General features: G+C 43.5%; 1 protein-coding gene across 2 annotated transcripts in view; it reads left to right on the forward strand.

Annotated features, from left to right (window-relative positions):
* Positions 1 to 16,244, forward strand: part of LOC146834639 (di-N-acetylchitobiase-like) — a 149,737-nt gene that overhangs the window by 40,192 nt on the left and 93,301 nt on the right. For both annotated transcript variants that reach the window (XM_085602109.1, XM_085602108.1), the window contains exon 2: positions 10,208 to 10,346. In XM_085602109.1, coding sequence (XP_085458235.1) covers positions 10,208 to 10,346 — 139 coding nt within the window. The remainder of the gene's footprint in view (positions 1 to 10,207; positions 10,347 to 16,244) is intronic.

Below are 16,244 nucleotides of genomic sequence, written 5' to 3' on the forward strand. Positions count from 1 at the left end.
ACCAGGAATGACTGCGCATCTAGATAATATATACCATTTTGTCCAAACAGGGCGAGATTCTGAATGTATTAACAGAGCTATGGAATACCAGAAAGTGGAGATACAGGGGGAACTGTTACGTTTCCTTATAAATTGTGTGATCCGAAATCAAGACCGACCGGGGGTAGACCCGGAAGCAATGCAAATTCTTACCAGATGGAGCCAGAATATATCAGAAGGGAGACATGATAAGCAAAACTGTATAATAGCCATGTGCCGAAAGATCCGTAAAGAAATAGAACGCTTACACGAAGAAAGATTAGCGGTAGACCAGTTCGAACAAAGCGAGGAAGAAGGATCAGGACTGCCCACAGGACAGTCAGAAACTATAGCCTATGTAGGTAGAGGAAGATCTTGTAATAGTACTAGATGTCTTACTGACCCGATACGTCCGATATGTCTAGAAAATAACAGGAATTTCCAAACACCAATAATAAATATAAGGTCTAACGAGCACTCATTCCAAGCAGCTGACAAATTACTCCAAGAACGAAGGGGTTATCATTTTCTCGATTCTATGGATGAACAAGAATTAGCCAGGTCAGCTGTCCATTGGGTTGACAGTCCCGGGAAGTATAGTGATGATACAATAACACACACATTTTTGAATCTCACCCCAGATGAACAGCGTTTAGCTGGGATTTATATGATCCAACAACTTCTTATACTATATAAAAGCCAACATTCAGATCCTGGTCCCTTACCTGATATATTGACTGAATTACTCACGAATAGATGGAGAGGTTCAGGTACTAAGCTAATTAAAGAAATACTAGAATCAAGAAAGCAGTACATTCTTTTTGTATGCCCAGAACATGTCTCATTGCCCATCAAGGAAAGAACCACGTATTACATGGACAGACAGAATCCCTTACGAGAAGTGCACCCAATAAAAGGCGAGGACAATGAGTTTAAACGCGTATTCGTATATACGCCCATATCGAAAATAGAATTGTTAGAAATGAAGAAAGTGGTACCCAGTCATGACAAAGACCCAGCGGGTTTCCACCGGGAAATTAAAGACATGTTACTCATGGGAGAGTATACCTATCCCGACATTATGACCATATTAAAGGTATTGATACCTGCTGGCATTTATGAAAAACTCAAGGAAAAAGAGTGGGAGGTGGGAGACCAAAAGATAGATTGGACAGCATTAGAAAATGAAGAAAAGGCCCGAGGTCCAGGTTCGGGGCTTGGGGACAAAACTAAAGCACTACCAGGTTTACTAGTACAGGTACTGCCACGTTTATTAACCACGAAAAAGGAAGACTGGGGTGCAATTTCAGCCTGTAAACAAAAGCAAGATGAAGACACTAGTGATTTCTATGCACGATTTGAAAAATGTTTTGGTATAAATAGTGGCATAAAAGCAAGTAGCGAATCATACCCACATCTGTTTGTGACAAAATTAGTTGAAAATTCCTTGCCCCAAGTGAAGAATAGAGTATTAAAATTCGAGAGTACCTGGCAAGGTAACACCCCATCACAAATGTTACAAATGTTACAGTATCATCACAATAGAATTAGAGAGGAACAAGATCATGAACAAAGACGCATGAAAGACACGAAAATGAAAATGCTAGTCTCCCAGACAGTTCCAGCTGAAGGACATAAAAAGGGTACGACACATTCTGGTGATTCAGCAGGACCTGTAAAAGGGACATGCAACTATTGTAAACAACTAGGTCATTATGTACACGATTGTCCAGTCCTGAAGCGTAATATCGCCACAGGTATTACAAAAGAAAGACCGCGGCCACTTAGACAGGATCAGAATGAACAAGGAGCCTTACAGCATGCACAGTCCATGCCAGCTCCACAACAGTCTATACAGTTTGTGCCAGCCGCACCAGCGTTGCCTGCTGCTGCCACACAAACCACGACACGACAGCTGTACCAGACCGCACAGTATGACTACCCTGATTATCAACGATACGCATGAACCAGCCTAGAGAGGGAAGTTGACTTACCCCTTATCGAGATCCCTGTAGATCAAGAAGGACCTTATGTACACAGTGAATTATTAGGCCAAGACAGAAAATTTTTACTCGATACAGGGGCAAGTCGAACAACTATAAAACGTAGTGAAGTTCCAGGGGCACCCCTCTCAGGCTCACAGAATATTTCCCTTGGTTTTTCAGGAAAACCTATTGTTAATGAAGTGTCACAACCTCTTCCACTTACGATAGGACCTTTGACCCGAACTACAGATTTATTGCTTACTAAATCATGTCCAGAAAACCTGTTAGGAATAAAAACACTGAAAGCTCTAGGAGCTATAATATGTTGTTCTCCGGAAGGAGTAAGATTGTTTTTACGTGATTTTAAAGGTCATTATGTGTCTAGAGACATGGATCCCCGATTGCAGACTTTACCTACACATCTATGGGCACAAGGCCCTACTGATGTTGGTTGCATGAATATTACACCATATCGAGTTACACTAAAGGCAGGAGTGGTACTACCACGAATGCGACAATACAAGTTACCACCAGATGCTGTAGTGGCTTTACTACAAATCATTGACGAGCTCATTGCCCAAGGAGTGGTTGTAGAAACAGACTCCAATGTATGTAATTCACCGATAATTCCGATTCTCAAACGAACAGATCCGAAGGCCCCGCCAGTATATCGATTGGTTATTGATTTGCGCGAATTAAACAAATGCATTGTGCCACAATTCCCTGTGGTCCCTGATATCTCGTCATTACTGACAGCTATTGATTCCGAAGCAACATTCTTTACTGTAATCGATCTCAAGAATGCCTTTTTCAGCGTCCCAATAGATCCGGAAAGCCAATATTTGTTCGGATTTAGTTTAAATGGACGTAGCTTCAAATTCTCACGCGCACCTCAAGGATTTACAGAAAGCCCCAGCATCTATAGCCAAGCACTGAAACGAGAACTCGACAGTATCCACATGCCAGTTAACACTGCCTTGCTTCAATATGTCGATGATCTGCTGATCACCGCTAGAAGCGAACCCGAATGTGAGAAAGCATCACTGACAGTTTTACGATTTCTAGCCGAAAAGGGGCACAAGGTGTCCCCTTCTAAGCTGCAATCCTGTGTCCAGCGAGTTGTTTATCTTGGACACTCGCTGTCCAAGGAGGGGAGGCAGCTTACACCCGACCGCATTCAGTTAATAGCTAACATGCCAATACCCAAGACACAAAAGGAGGTACGGGCTTTTATAGGCCTCACTTCATATTGTAGACAGTGGATCCCTCAGTATGCATTTCTAGCAAAACCACTCATTCAGTTGACAACACAGGAGGCAGCCACATCGACTGTTCTCCCTTGGACTCAGGAACATACACAAGCTTTTGAAAGCTTAAAGAAAGCTCTATGCCAAGCACCTGTTTTAGCAACACCATGTTACAGTAAACAGTTTACACTCTTTGTTACAGAACGAGAAGGTACTGCCTTGTCAGTACTCACACAGGAACAAGCAGGAGCACACAAACCATGTGCTTATTTTTCTAGTACATTAGATCCCGTAGCTCAGGCTCTGCCTGCGTGCCTGAAATCAGTGGCAGCGACAGCTTTAGCAATCAGACAAAGCGATGCCATAGTGTTAGGACATCCATTGACAGTACAAGTACCACATGCAGTGGAGGTTCTTGTGAATCGAACGCAAACACAACATTTGACTATAGCAAGACTTACAGGGTACGAACTAACACTGTTTCAGCCACATATAGAAATCAGACGCTGTAACACATTGAATCCTGCCACACTTTTACCTGTAAATGGAACAGACCCACTAGCCCATGACTGTATTGATGTTATTACAATTACGACGAAACCCAGACAAGACTTGACCGATGTCCCATTGTCAGACCCAGACCTGACGTTGTATGTAGATGGTTCATGTATGAGAAAAGGTACAGGAGAACTAGTGGCCGCTTACGCAGTCACAACAGACACTGAAATCATTGAAACAAATTGCATAAATACCTTGTCAGCTCAAGCAGCAGAGCTCGTCGCTCTGACACAAGCCTGTATTCAAGCCACAAATAAAAAAGTCAACATATACACTGATTCACGTTATGCATTCGGAGTTGTACATGACTTCGGCGTGCTGTGGCGAGAGAGAGGTTATTTAACTTCTCACGGTACCCACATTCAGCACGGACCCCTCATTCATGCCTTATTAGAGGCAATACATCTACCCACTGCAATATCAATTATGAAATGTAAAGCTCATACGAAAGTTACTGATATCATTTCTCAAGGCAATGATCTAGCCGACAGAACAGCTAAACAGACTGCTCAAACTCAAACATCCGACATGACAAAGACAATAGTCCCGACGCCAACACATTGTATGACGGTTAAAGATCCTACTCTTGACGTAATTGACATACAGACACATGCTACGCCAGACGAAATAAAGAAATGGACTGAATTAGGAGGGATCCAAACCGATCAAGGATGGATGATGAAGGAAAAGTCTGTGCGGTTCCTTCCTGATTCAATGGTCCAGGTTATAATTAACACTGTACATAGTCCAGCACATCTAGGAGAAAAAGCTATGCTAGACAGCATCCAACACATTTGGTTCAATAAACATTTACGAGCTGCAGCCAAACAAAAAGTTCGTACCTGTATGATCTGTTGCCAGTTCAACCCAGGAAAAAGCGTTCCCGTAGAACAGGGTGGATTTCATCCTCCTGATCATCCTTTTGAAGTCCTCCAGATGGATTATATCTAGATGGAACGATGTAGAGGATTCAAATATGTTCTCGTAGTTGTTTGTGCTCTTTCCCGTTGGACGGAGGCATACCCGGTTTCAGATTACACTGCCCCGACTACTGCCAAACAGTTGGTTCGAGAATTCTTCCCACGATACGGTTTACCACGTGTTGTTCACTCAGATAACGGCCAGCCGTTCTCGTCCGAATTAATGAAACACGTTTCACTTTTGTTAGGCTATCAGTGGAAATTCCACTGTGTCCGACACCCCGAGGCAGCAGGTCTCGTAGAAAGACATAATCAGACTCTGAAAATAAGATTGTCCAAAATATGCAGAGAGAAAGGTGTCGACTGGGTAGTAGCATTACCAGTTGCACTCTTTTACATGAGAATGGTAGCACACTCTCGAACAGGGCTATCCCCGTATGAAGTGATCTTCGGCAGACCACCAAATATGTGGGGGACGCCCATACCACGCAAAATAACTGATATTGACTGTAATATGCTGACAGATTACTTGGCTTCCTTGATGTCTGCACTACAATCTTGTCGTTCACAGGTAGCTGCAGCTTTTCCTGACAACACTGAGGTGAAACCCCATGACGTAGTTCCGGGAGACTTGGTCCTCGTGAGGAACTTTGATCGAAAGACTCAGCTGGAACCTAGGTGGAAGTTGCCTCAGCTGGTGTTGCTCACCACAAGGACAGCCGTGAAGATCGAGGGCAGAAAAGGCTGGATTCATTCAAGTCATATCAAGAAATTTCATGGACTACCAGCAGATGGGAATACCACACCTCGTGTGTCTTCACCCATTGACTCAAAACTTCCTTTTGTTGAAAAAAGTAATTCTGAACATTATAAACTGAAACTCAGGTCCAATCAGTCGAGCAATTTGATTGTTTAAGTCCTCTCCAAGGTGAAGCGGTTGAATTGTCTCTGACATGTATCCCTTGGACCTGAATAGAGAAAACACCCGAAAAATGTTGAAACGACAGGCGTACTGTAAATCACTGCGTAGTCATTGCATAGTGACATTAATAATTTTGTTTTTCTTAAGTCTTTTAATAATTCCTGCAAGTATATTGTTGCACATATATTATCCTATTTCTAGACATGTTTACAATGTTACTGCCGAACATTCTTTTAGTGAATTACCTCCGCTTGAGTTGTCTTATAGATTTGCGCTGCGCAATAACACGTTTATTAATATGTTACATCATTCCCATCAGGTTAGCAATGCTACAAATTGTTGGATATGTGGCCGACTCCCTCCCTATCAGAATTATAAAGGAATTCTACCTCTCTTTCCATACCCGTTCACACACAACGGCTCCTGTGGAGCATGGTTTAGCTTAATCAATTCCCTAGATTCGAATTCTGCAGTTTAACAAGATAACTGGGTATGGGGAAATTTGAACTTAGTTTTGCTTAAAGTCTGCCACCCTAACAAGGAGGGACTTCCCCAGAGAACAGGAACTGATCTAGAAAATGAAGTGTATGGATTAGGTAATTTTACGCTTAATCTCATGATCCTAAATGTCGAATCCGAAGCTACTCCAATTTTGCCCGCTATGTCAATATTTCCAGTAAAAGGTGAATTATGTGTAAGAAAGAATGGTTCCATACATATGGGCCATAGTAGATGCACCACTGTAGTAGAATTTAGTGATCAAGGCAAGTCTACATTTAGAGCTTCCCGCCATTCCTATTTCATATGTGGTCAGACGGCATATGTACGTTTGCCTCTAGATTGGGATGGTACCTGCTACATTGGATTTCTTTTGCCACCTGTTTTTCTAGCTCCTCCTGATTATCACAGAAATACTCATTTAGTATATACTAGAGTAAGGAGAGATCTCCCAATAGTCGATTACACTGAAACAGCATGGGAAAAATACACAGATTTCAATAAAGGTCTCTTTCCCTATATAGGTACAGTTACTAATAGTAAGCTGATACGTAGATTAACCAGAACCCTTGAAGCAGTAGTGAACGAAACTATTTCCGCCTTAGGCAATTTAACAGAAGAACAGTCTGCTATGCGGATTGTTGTGCTTCAAAATCGTCTTGTCCTTGACGTCATCTTGGCCGATAGGGGCGGAGCTTGTAGGGTCATCGGATCAAGTTGTTGCATTTTCATACCAGAAAATTCGCCATCTGTATATAAAGCCATAACTCGCCTTCATAAGATTGTAAGCCAGATACACCAGAATCCAGGCACCTGGACTTGGTCCGGTTGGTTTTGGAGTGTATTATCTACCTTTGGATGGAAGGTCCTATCTTTCCTAGGTATTGGCCTTCTCATACTATTCAGTTGCTGTCTATGCCTACAATGTGGACCAGCGATTTGTGGTCTGTGTGCCACATCGTGTGTCCCATCACCAAGATTTCATTCGTCCCAGAAGAAAAAAGAAGAACAAATGATGCTATATGAACAGATCAATGGATTGATGAAGATTGATATCTCTTGACGGGCAAGTAGGGGACAAGGAGGGAATGTGGAAATATGGATTTTTCTGGTCAGTTATGTCCCCTATCTTGGACCCCAACGGTTCTATGTGCATGTTACAAGTACATGTATGTTCCCTCCAGTTCCAGTTATGAAGACGCAAATACATGTGCGTCCACCGTTAACATGTCCGCTGTCAGATCCGCCATGAATAGGCCGGATATTCCATTCCTAAGTATGAAAGGCCACCGGCTTTATATGGTTCACTTATGCCATTTTACAGTCCAGGCCAGTAGGCCCTGATTCTGTCATCGAACTCTTCTTGCTTTCTGCCTCTGAAGCTCCAGTCTGAGCCTGCATCTGTGACCATGAACTTTGTCTCATTCTCTGCGCGGCTCACGAAGCCTGACATCAGCCTGCTGTCTGCCAAAAACTGTATTTCACCTTCGAAGTTATCTGCTCCGTTCCCTGCCCGATGCATTCCTGTCTAGTAGTTTAAGTAAACATTCTTCCAGCTACCGAGCAAAGGCTCGGCTTCTCTGTCTTTATACAAGTAATTCATAGCCCTGTTACTATGGAAGATTCCCGCCCTCGCATCTAGTGTAGACACTTAGACGCTTGTACACGCACTAACAGTCAGTATAGTCAGTATAGAATAAGATTCTACTCAAAGAGACCTCTCTTTTGGATAACATAGTTCTTTAAACATAGGATGTTAGATATGATTTGGGATTAGGTTGACTTGACCCTCCAGACTTCTGTCGCCACATGTAGAGCTAAATGTCAAGTCCCCTTCACCCCCTAGTTGCACGTCAATTACACGTCATGCTGCTGCGCGCGCATATCTGCCAAGTATTTCTGCTGACATTGCGAAATTCTTTCATGTAACCACCCTCTTATGACATCACATCTGATGACGTTCTTTAAATCACTCCCAGTTACGCCTATTTTTGCTACGTACGAATATATTATCACCACTATCAATTGTTACGCCTCTTGTATTTGCTTCACTGTAATGCCTATTGTATAAAAGTAATTGATTGTCAATAATGTATGTACTTCACTTCCTGAACCTTCGTGGTGATGGAACTTGGAGCAACCGATTATAATCGACCACTGGAATAAAGCCCATTCCGAACCTCTAATACCACGGATTCTGCCTCTTATTTACTGAGCTATTTTATTATGTTTCTGTATCAAATTAAGTCCCGGTAATTAAATTATTTACCACAGTTTTCCAACTTGCTAATGGGGCGCAAGTGACTTCCTTTCAGTTGCTTTGGGTGCTGCGCAAGGCGTTAGCGGGTTTGGGGATGCTCAAAGTGACTATGGCACACATTCCTTCAGAATTGGTGTGGCAACGGAGGTTTTTAAAAGGGGTAGGGCAGTGATAAAATCGTGCAACTTAGTAGGTGGTCTTCCGAGTGCTTTTGTAAGTATGTGAGATTAAAGGGGGGAATTGTTGAGGTTAAAGAATATTATGTTGTGTCTTACACATGTTGTTTTTTCAGGTGCTGTGGCAGATCCTGAGGTAGTCGAGCTGTTTATTTGGATATTAAAACATTCAATTATTAAGTGGTTGGAGAGATTGAGCTACAAAAATAGGAGGATTTTGTTCCAGATCCTGGGTTGTTTCAGATCCTGATGTTCACCTGTCACAAGTTTGCTTCAGGCGTATCTCTGGTGGCTAGTGATTTTTGTATTCTTCTAATTGTTGAGTGTAGTAGGTTGGGTAGCTGTACAGTGGTAGCTCTCCTGGCTAATCTGTTCCTAAAGGGAAATGTCAGGGGGAAAGTTTAGCACTAGTCTTGTTGACTTGTGTCAATTATGTTCAGTTGAAAAATAGTTCTACTCTATCCGTTGATGTCCTAAGTGTCAGATATTGCCTAACCAAACCTTGTCCATTATCCTCTGCTCTCTGGTTTCTTTGTTTCTTTAAGTATCGGGTGGGACCTCAGACCCATCGCCAATCGCTAAGCCTGCTGTGTGTGGGGCGGGTCGTTTTGGTGATCTAATGGATCAATCAATGCTTCAGGAGATAAAGGGTGGTTAATTATTGTGGGCTGGTTGGGCTCAACCTGGTGTGTTAAAGGGCAAGCAAAAAGTCCTGTAGGAGGGAAAACAAGGCTAACATGGAAGGCAAACAGAATCCAAATTTGCTGGTCCAGAATCAACATTATCTGACCAGATAAGTGACAGTGAGCTGTCCAGGATACACCTCTATGCTATGCAAACATTCTGCACACTAATGTCAGAAGCAGGGCCATTCCACAAGAGAAAAGCACAATGAGTGGCAATGTAGACCATCACTCCCACCCCGATAGTCACTCAGGCACATGACCAGGTACAGCAGTCCCTCTAGTTGCAACACACCAGTAAACATCAATCCACAGCCAGACCTTCCTTCTGATCATGATACGTTTGAGAGAAGGAAATTCAAAATGCTGGGCAGGGTTGCTTGGGGTTCCTGTAATCCAGAAGTAAAGCCACACTGAGGTTCCCAGTCCCGCTATTCACCAGTAGGCACCACCCAGGGTGGCAGGAGGTTGAAAGTACTAGCATTAATATCTGGGTTCAAGACATTTATGGAGGGCCTAGGGTCTTCCAGAATGCAATAAGTCCAAGTGATAAAGGATAGGGTGTCATCCATGCATGGATGCAATGCCTCAATTGGAAGCCTTGGCTACCAAATTCTCCACTAACGTGGGATTGCTGGACTTTAGTTTCAATGGTCCAGAAGGCAGTCATATATCAGGCAGTGCCAAGAGACTGTGGAAGTTGGAGAAATAAGGGCAGGAATATGGTGCAGGGAAAGAAATGGTGAGAGTGAGAGGTAAAAGGGTAGAGCCAGTTGTTTGCAATTATCAAATTACTAGTAACCCATTACGAAACTATAGTCAACATCTGAGTTGGTGTTTTTTCTTCTAGACAGTTAAAAGCAAATGTGTAAATCTTGACACATACTTACCTGTATTTAAGACCAGCTCATCAGTTTAACTTAAGTCTTTATTCTTGCAGGTTTTTGCATTTGATGTTGGAGGTAAGGACTGGCGGTTCTATGACTGGACTATGATCACAACTATTGCAACATTTGGAGACTATGATCCTGAGCTGATGTGTTATGCTCACTCTAAAAGAGCTAGGGTGGTAGTGAAAGGTAAGTGATCAGTATTTTTGAAACACAAGTCTCCCTTCAGCCATGTGTTTATTGATCTGCTTGAAATGCTGTTTATTGTATTGATATTTATGTTTTATGTAAATTTCAGTAAGTGCATACGCTATAGCTCATGTATTGGGTGTACGTTTAAAGATGTTTTCAAAACAGAAACATTTTTGGACACAGTTCTACTTGCTTTTCATTTTTTTCTCTTTCAGTCCTGTACTGTACTGTACTGTTCCATAACTCGCTCTTTGAGAATCTATAGTGTTTAACTTTACAATTATCCATCCTTGTCAAACCAAGACCTTGCCTTATTCCAAAACCAAAGGACTATCCCAGATATTAGCTAAGGCAAAAAAAAGAATGGACGAAGATATTTTTTTTCTAGTATTTGAATGGCAAACCTTGTACTGCATGTATGTATCTTCCAGTCTTGCTTGACTTTAACATGAACTCAATTTGCATTTTATACACCGTATCCAGTGCAGTCCCGCAATTATAGATTTTATCACATTTCAGCTACAAATATTTACTCACAGAGGCATCACCACCTCTCCTAGCAGCTTCTGGTTAATAAAGTCCCCAAGCAAGCCCCTAATTTGGATTGTCTGCACATGACTATGCAATATGATGCCCAAGGAGACTTGAGGTATTGCTCACGACTTGACTAGCCACTGTAATAGAGGAAATAGATTGCAATCCTATGCTTCACTGTGGTGCAGAAGTGAATGAGAGTCAAATCTTTTTGTTGTTGTTGCAGTTTTATGTAGTGCAAACACGGCCGTCCAATTTGTTGACATCCAGGAGCTTTACAAGAGAAACAGACATTGCACATTTATTTAGGTACAGTGTGAGAAATTGGGATGTTGGCTGATTGGGCAGGAGCCCTGGCCAAAAAACAGGAACAATCCCCTGCAGGGTGAACCACACACAGTCACTAAATTAACCTGTGCTTACCCTGGGTAGCTTGGCACAAAAAGCAGTCAGGCTTAACATTGGAAGCATGTGTAAAGTAATTATGCTGCACACAAATCCTAATAAAGTGAAAACGCAAAACAAGAAAAATTCCAGTCAATTAAAAAAAATAGAGTTAATGTTAATACATTATTTGACACCAAAATGACAAAAATCCAATCCGTAGATCCGTAGTTATTATTTTTTTAAGATCAAAACTCCAACCGCGGACAACTAGTCGCACGAGACCAGGTCAGAATCGAAAAATGTTGCAGACCGTGATAAAGCACGGTATAAATACATTAAGTGGATGGGCCCGGTCAGCGTTTACCTTCGGACTTAGAAGAGATTTTGAGAAAAATGTTCTGAGAAGGTAAAGTTCTGGGGGTAAGGCTGCAGGAGGTGTCAGAGGAGGGAGCATCATTGTCAGATAGCCTTGGGTTGAAGATTTTGATGTTCAGACGTCGTCTCTGAAATGGAAGTCGAAATTCTCCAGTGGGATGAGGTAGAGGGATGTAGCAGAACACAGTTCCGCGAGGTCAGATACTTCTTTGGTGAAGGACTGCTGAACAGGAGTTGCTGCTGTGGAGGATAACTTAGTGGGAGAAGCGGAAGAGTCAATCTGACCGGAAATGCACTTCGGGCGGATAGGCGAGCAAGTTGATCCCAGTCTCCTCCTGGTTCTCAGAGCAGTTTTTGCCCAAAAATCTTTACATCACCACTTTTGAGTTTTGGCTGTCTGGTCACCTTCAGCATCATTTCCAAGAGTCCAGTACTGATGATGCACCACTTGGAGGGTCAGGACTCACTCAGGCTGAGATCAGTTGTGGGTCCAAGGTGAAGAGAGCCTTTAATGTCTCCAAGGCTCAGAGCAGGAGATCAGCAAACTAGCCCTTTGGAGCCACTCTGGTGCCCTGGGTTCAAGTTGCAAGTCCATTCTTTCCCAGGCAAGAGGCAGAAAGGCAGCAATTCAGCAAGACAGCAGCAGTCCAGCAGAGTGGCTGTCCTTTCAGCAGCTGAGGTACGTTGATTAGTTTTGGAGATATTAAAGAAAATCCAAATTTTTATATCTATTGTCGCTAAGACGTCGCAAATTCTCCCAATCTTGTGCAAAGATCTGATTGGCTGCCAACACTTCAACCAGGAAGTGTTGGTAGCCATTTTGAGACTTGGTCTCAGCTAAGTCCCACACAAAAGATAAAAAAAAGTAAAGGGGGCAGGGTAGGAGCACCCTGACCCCCTAACCTTGTTGCTGGCGAAAAAAGCTTATTTTTTACATTTATGCCAAAAACCATGGGGTATTTGTGAATTCTGCGAAAATATTTAAGAAAGCTAGCGTTGTCTACCGCTCTTGTTTATAATATAGCCCCTGGTTGGGCCAGGTCCCAGGGGTATGTGGTAAAAAAGGAGGGGGGCGCTCAGGTCCCAACTCCTAAGGCTCTATTGATCCACGGAGGCCACCACCTCCTGGGGGCTTTTGAACTATAATGGAGGGGAGCCGCGCAGAGCCCACTCCATGGTCGCAAGGGAGCCCGGGGACCACCACCTTCCTGGGGCCTTATTTTATAAATGAAGAAGAGCCACGCAGAACCCCCTCCTGGAAATGAAACTTTTCAGACACTCACCCCCAGTCACAGATCTGGGTTGAATCCATCATTCTTCCTTAGCTCACTTCGCCACCCCAGTTCAGACACAGCTATATGCAAATCAGTCTTGACCCTGTGAATCATGGGAACAGTCTAGCCTGAACTGCCAAGCCATGTCTTCCCTGGAATGATGATGGATTCAACCCAGATATGTGACTGGGAGTGAGGGCCTGAAAAGTTTCAGCGCTCCGTCCATCATCTCCTTGTGTTTGCTTTGTTCGCCCTTAGTTGGCAGGGTATACCCAGACGTGGTTCCCTTGCTCACTTTGCCATTGGATTCAAGCTAGCCTGGCTGATGATGGCTGTTAGCCCGAAACCGGTCCCAGGATGCTTGTTTCCGGTCCAGGGAAGACATGGCTTGGCAGTTCGGGCTGGACTGTTCCCATGAGGCACAGGGTGAAGACTGATTTGCATATAGCTGTGTCTGAACTGGGGTGGCAAAGTGAGCTAAAGAATGATGATGGATTCAACCCAGATCTGTGACTGGGGGTGAGTGTCAGCGCTCCGTCCATCATCTCCTTGTGTTTGCACTGCATCATTAAACACACTGTGGGATTTAAACAAACTTTTGCAATTTGATATCCAAGTCAATAGAAGAAGGGACAGCCTTTTGTAACTGGTTATCTTTTTTATTAAAAGGACATATTCATCAAAGTAAACCAGCTCAGTATGCGCTTTTTAGATGTCAAAATCATTTAGAGTCATTTTAAAGCACAACTATAAACAGATAAATCCATTTTTTTCCATGCATCAGTAGTTGATACTTCAAGTTTTTTATTTTAAATACTGCACACTTACAGCTCTCCTGGTGACCGTAACTGCAGAATATACATAGCTTACGGTTTTTATAATACATAAGCATTCATCTCTATCTAGTTCTTGTAAAGGATTTTGCTCTTGTGGGACCTGGAGCTGCTAAAATGATAAACAGGATAAATCTAAAGTTTATAACAGTAAGGCCCTCATAACAGGTGGCTTGGTTTCCTATGCAATAGTTGTCACATAGGATAAAATGTGACACTGAAGGTGTTCGTAATTTATTGTGTGCAATAATTATCACCTATTATAATTTGAAATAGAGAAACAACAATGTCTCAACCCTTATTATTGAGAGAACAAATTATCAAGTATGTACATGACATTACAAGCAAAGAAATTAGGATTTGGTTTAAATGTGCTCAAGGCAACATATATTTGGATAAGTGTAGAGGAAAAACAATGGTTGAGAAGGACAATTGTCAACAGTTGTATTAACACTGTAAGCAATTATTGCGTGGGCATCCAGAAAACTTTTTGCACATAAGTGCTTGTGACACTCAAGGTGAACGGCGAAAGTGACAAGTCGTGAAAAATACCAAAGGCGCGATGTGAAGAAGTGACTGATATATACAGAGATGACTTATGGTTCAGAAGCAGTTATTTACATAGGTTTTTGCATATAATTAAGACATTTTTGGTAGAACCATACTAAAAGCGGCGCCGGGGTTAACGCTGGTATGTCAACGGCATTTCGATCCTAGATACGGTGAAGCCCTAAGAATAAAATTGATCTGGAAGGTCAAGGCACGATGCTGGTCAAGGAGGCGGAGTGGCTTATGAGGAGCTGATTCTGGTAATGTACTTACCAATAGAATAGTACGTGAGAATAACGTCTGGGCCAACGGATGAGGTTGTTTTGACAGTGTCAGATTGGATTGCTTCAGCCTATGGGTCTGGAGCCGGAGGAAGCCGGGACGAGGCCTTGCTGTAATTAAAAAGGTTGCATAATCAAGAGTGGAAGGTGTGTTGCGGTCTAGGTACGGTGCGGCGTGGCGTGAGAGGCACTTACCGGAGGGTTAGGGCTGGAGGGGTTGGCGTCAGGGTGAAATTGAGCCACGGCAGGGTCGGAGCCCCGATCCACTGTTTGCAATATATGGGCGCGAAGATGGGCCGCTGAATGCATTCATCCTGTGAGACAAGGCATGTGTGGGTGAGGTACAGAAGGTGAGATGGTGCATCGGGGCTATGCTGAAGAGGCGGCGGTGGAAGCAAAACTTACCAGGTGGATGTGAAGCTAAGCGGACCAGGCGTCATGCTGTGTAGTCGTGTTTTCCAGTGTCGGGTGTGCGATCAACAGGAGGCCGTCACAGCAGTGATTGGCTGGAACGATTTCTGGAGGACGCAGGAAACCCGGAAGCTATGTAGCAAAAGCCGGGATTGCAAGGCAGCGTGTATGCGTCATGCCGCTGGGGGGGGGCGTGGTTGCGCAATGACAAGCCAGTGTCCCAGGAAACAAGAGTGAAGCTCCAAGGGGGCAGACCGGTGACAGGGAATGAGGGGAAGTCGAGGCGAGAGGGAAACAGTGGGGGGAGGTTGGTTAGGAAGGGTGAGGCACAACAATGGGGGGAGGAGGGGAGGACAGAGTGTAAAAACATACTTGGCTGACATTTGAAAATTGGAGAACGAATTCAGAATAATGATGGAGGTTACAGTAACAATACCAAGCTGGGAGTGAAATGGGCACGTTGTTTATGACTGTGGGGAATCGCAGATAAACCCACAGTCAGGATGAAAGCCCATAGATGAATAACCTGGGGCAACAATTAGTGGTGGGCATATATTGACTACATGAATCGTGGTCAGTAAAGAGATGGTCGCGCTCGGGTGAGCCATGACCAAGTCAGTGTTGGAGTCACAGTTGGACAGTACTGTTCCATTCATCGATCGTATTAATTCCAAGGTTCACAGAATTGCATCTGGTTATCCATTTACACTCACTTTTGTTCAGTAGTAGTTGGAGAGTGACACCCCTGGTTGGTAGCGCAGGTTGGTCAATGACCTGCCACGTCATTTGCAGCTCGCCATGTTGTTTTTCGATGTAGTGGGACACCAGAGGGGCGGTCATAACCTTACAATGAATACGCCTCTTATGTTGAATTATTCGTTGTTTCACCATTTGGGTTGTTTGGGCGATTTAGTTCAGGTCGCAGGGGCAGCGAATGGCATAAATCACGTCGGAGGAACGACAATTGGTGAAGGTTTTTAGTTTGTGGGTCATATTATTGGTGTTGAATTCCTTAGTGTTCACTGTGAGGCAACAGACAACACAGTTCTGGCATCTGTAGTGACCAACAATGGGTGGCAGGCCCCAAGTGGCCGTGATGAATTCCTGTAGGCTAGCTTTGGTGGGCCATGTAATGGCATGGACCAGATGGTTAGAGAGATTGTCGCCTCTTTTGTAGGAAAAGAGCGGGGGTTGTTGGAATGGTTCATGTGTTCTCAGTATAGACCAGTTTTTCTTAATGATTTTGCTGAC

The sequence above is a fragment of the Triturus cristatus genome, chromosome 4_2 (genome assembly GCF_964204655.1).
Source record: "Triturus cristatus chromosome 4_2, aTriCri1.1, whole genome shotgun sequence".
NCBI classification, from domain to species: Eukaryota; Metazoa; Chordata; class Amphibia; order Caudata; family Salamandridae; genus Triturus; species Triturus cristatus.